This window comes from Corvus brachyrhynchos, unplaced genomic scaffold (genome assembly GCF_000691975.1).
Source record: "Corvus brachyrhynchos isolate BGI_N302 unplaced genomic scaffold, ASM69197v1 scaffold72, whole genome shotgun sequence".
Taxonomy (NCBI): Eukaryota; Metazoa; Chordata; class Aves; order Passeriformes; family Corvidae; genus Corvus; species Corvus brachyrhynchos.
Genome location: NW_008236763.1, coordinates 1689619 through 1691904, shown reverse-complemented (window position 1 = coordinate 1691904; position 2286 = coordinate 1689619). Strand labels below are relative to the sequence as shown.

The following is a 2286-nucleotide window of genomic DNA, read 5'->3' as shown; positions in this document are numbered from 1 at the left end:
GGAGCGGGATCGGGAGCGGGATCGGGAGCGGGATGGGAACGTGGACCGGGATGGGAACCGGGACCTGGATCGGATCGGAATGGGAACCGGGACCGGGATGGGAACCTGGACCTGGATCCGATGATCGGGATGGGAACCGGGACCGGGATGGGAACCTGGACCTGGATCTGGACCTCGAGCGGGATGGGAACCGGGACCGGGATGGGAACCTGGACCGGGATCGGATCGGAACCGGGATGGGAACCTGGACCGGAACCGGATCGGGAGCGGGATGGGAACCTGGACCTGGATCGAATCGGGAGCGGGATGGGAACCTGGACCTGGATCGAATCGGGAGCGGGATGGGAACCTCGACCTGGACTAGGAACGGGGTTGGGACCGGGACCGGGACCGGGGCCTGTACCCGGAGGTCCCGGTGGAGCCCCAAACCCAGGAGTTGCACACTGGGGTGCTCCGCGTGTCCCACCATGCCGTGGGGTCTTTAAGGATTCCTTAAGGATCCTGTGTGGGATGAGGACTGTGGTTATAGTGAGGTTTATTCTTCTTATTATATAAAGCTTTTGCAATCAAACGAACTTATTCTTGCACAGGATTTCTGGAATTCACAGTGTTTCTGTTACTCCCATTTCCCTGCTCCGTGGGAGCTGGTTATCCTCTTCTTTGGGGACACGCCAAGCCAGGCTTGGGTAAGACCTGGATCCGTGGGGACATCCGGCCACACTGTCCTTCCATCCGGGCTGCAGCCGGATTCCCTCCCCACATGCCAGCGAGCTAATTGATCCACCCAGCCAGCAAATTGATTTATGGCAATTAGGGACTCTCATTAAGGGACCAGCTGGAAAGCCGGGCGTTACCTGCCCGGCGGGAGCAGCCGTGGGAAGCCGCCAGCGCACCACATCGTGTTAGGGTTTTGGGAGGGTTTTACTTCACTTCGGGCTTCGGGTTTTCCCGTTCACCCCCTTCCGTTGTTGACATTTGGGATCAGCGAGTTCACCCCGAGGCTCCCTTTTCTCCCGCCTCCTTCGCTGACATTTGGGATCTGAGCTCAACCAGAACCTCCCTTTTTCTTCCTTATCTCCTCCTCCCACGTTCCTGCAAGGTCACGCACTGTCCTCAGCTCCATGTGGATGCAGGAATTCGCATGGCCGGGCGGACCAGTTCAGACCAGTTCGTTATCAGAGCGTCCCAGCCAAACCCCCAACTGCTGCCGCGGATGTTCCCGGGCCAGGGGAAGGTGATAAATCCACCGGGGGCAGGGCGGGATGGCGCTGCCTTGAACCAACACATCGGCCCCGGGAGCGCCCTTCCCAGTGGGAAATGCAGGGGGATAGGGGGGAGGAGAGGCTGGAGGCGCCTGGCTGGCCCGGGAGGTGAGGAATTGGGCGGGCAGCGGGTTTGGGAGACCCTCTGAGCCGCACGCTGGGAGGTGACAGCCACCGGCAGCTCCGGGAGCTCCTCGGCCCCCGCCCGTCCCCGCTGCGTGGCAGCGCCGGCAAAGGTGGGTGCGATGGAGCCCTGTCCTGCCAGGGCTTTCCAAACCCTCTCACCCTTCTCTGTCCCCCCCCTCCACCCCGCTCCAGCCCCGGGAATGAGGGTCCTGCTCCCACAAATATCCCGGCACAAGTTTGGGAGCATCCCGGGGACCATGTGGTTGATCCATGTGGATGCTGGCAGGAGCTGGGGCGTTCGTGCCCTGGGGGTGCAGGGTCCCCCCTTTCAGAGGGCGCTGATGGGGTGCAGTTCGTGGATCCGAGATTCCCGGAGGAATCCGGCTGTCCCCGGGGGATCAGGGAAGCGGAACGTCCCGGGGTCTGCGCGCTCCCGTTGTTTTCAGGAGCGGAATCGGTGCCGGGAGAGGGATGGGAAGAGGAAGGAAAAGTCCCGGGGGGGAGGGACGGGAGAGTTCCGGGTGAGCTCCTCAGGAGGGGATCGGCTCCCGCCGGAGACTGGTATGGAATGAGATCCGGCTGCGGGGCGGCAGGATTGGGGTGCAGGGAAGGATTGGGGTGCAGGATTGGGGTGAAGGGAAGGATTTGGATTCAGGGATGAAGGATTGGGGTGAAGGGAAGGATTTGGATTCAGGGATGAAGGACTGGGGTGCAGGATTGGGGTGAAGGGAAGGATTGGGATTCAGGGATGAAGGATTGGGGCGCAGTTGCAAAGTTACAGGTTTGGGGTGCAGGATTGGGATGCAGAGGTGCAGGATTGGGATTCAGGGGTGCAGGGCTCTCCGTCGCACCCCCCTCCGTGCTCCAGCGCTGCTTTCCAGGACCTGAGGGTGGCAGC

The 2286-nt window shown here is 61.9% G+C and overlaps 1 protein-coding gene across 1 annotated transcript in view; it reads left to right on the top strand.

Moving 5' to 3' along the window:
* Positions 1–1505: 1505 nt before the first annotated feature.
* The window catches only part of LOC108444913 (basic proline-rich protein-like), an 8237-nt gene continuing 7456 nt past the window's right edge, over positions 1506–2286 (top strand). Inside the window, 1 exon segment of the mRNA XM_017727155.1 lies at positions 1506–1949. Within this exon segment, the coding sequence (XP_017582644.1) occupies positions 1508–1949 (442 nt within the window). The 5' untranslated portion in view covers positions 1506–1507.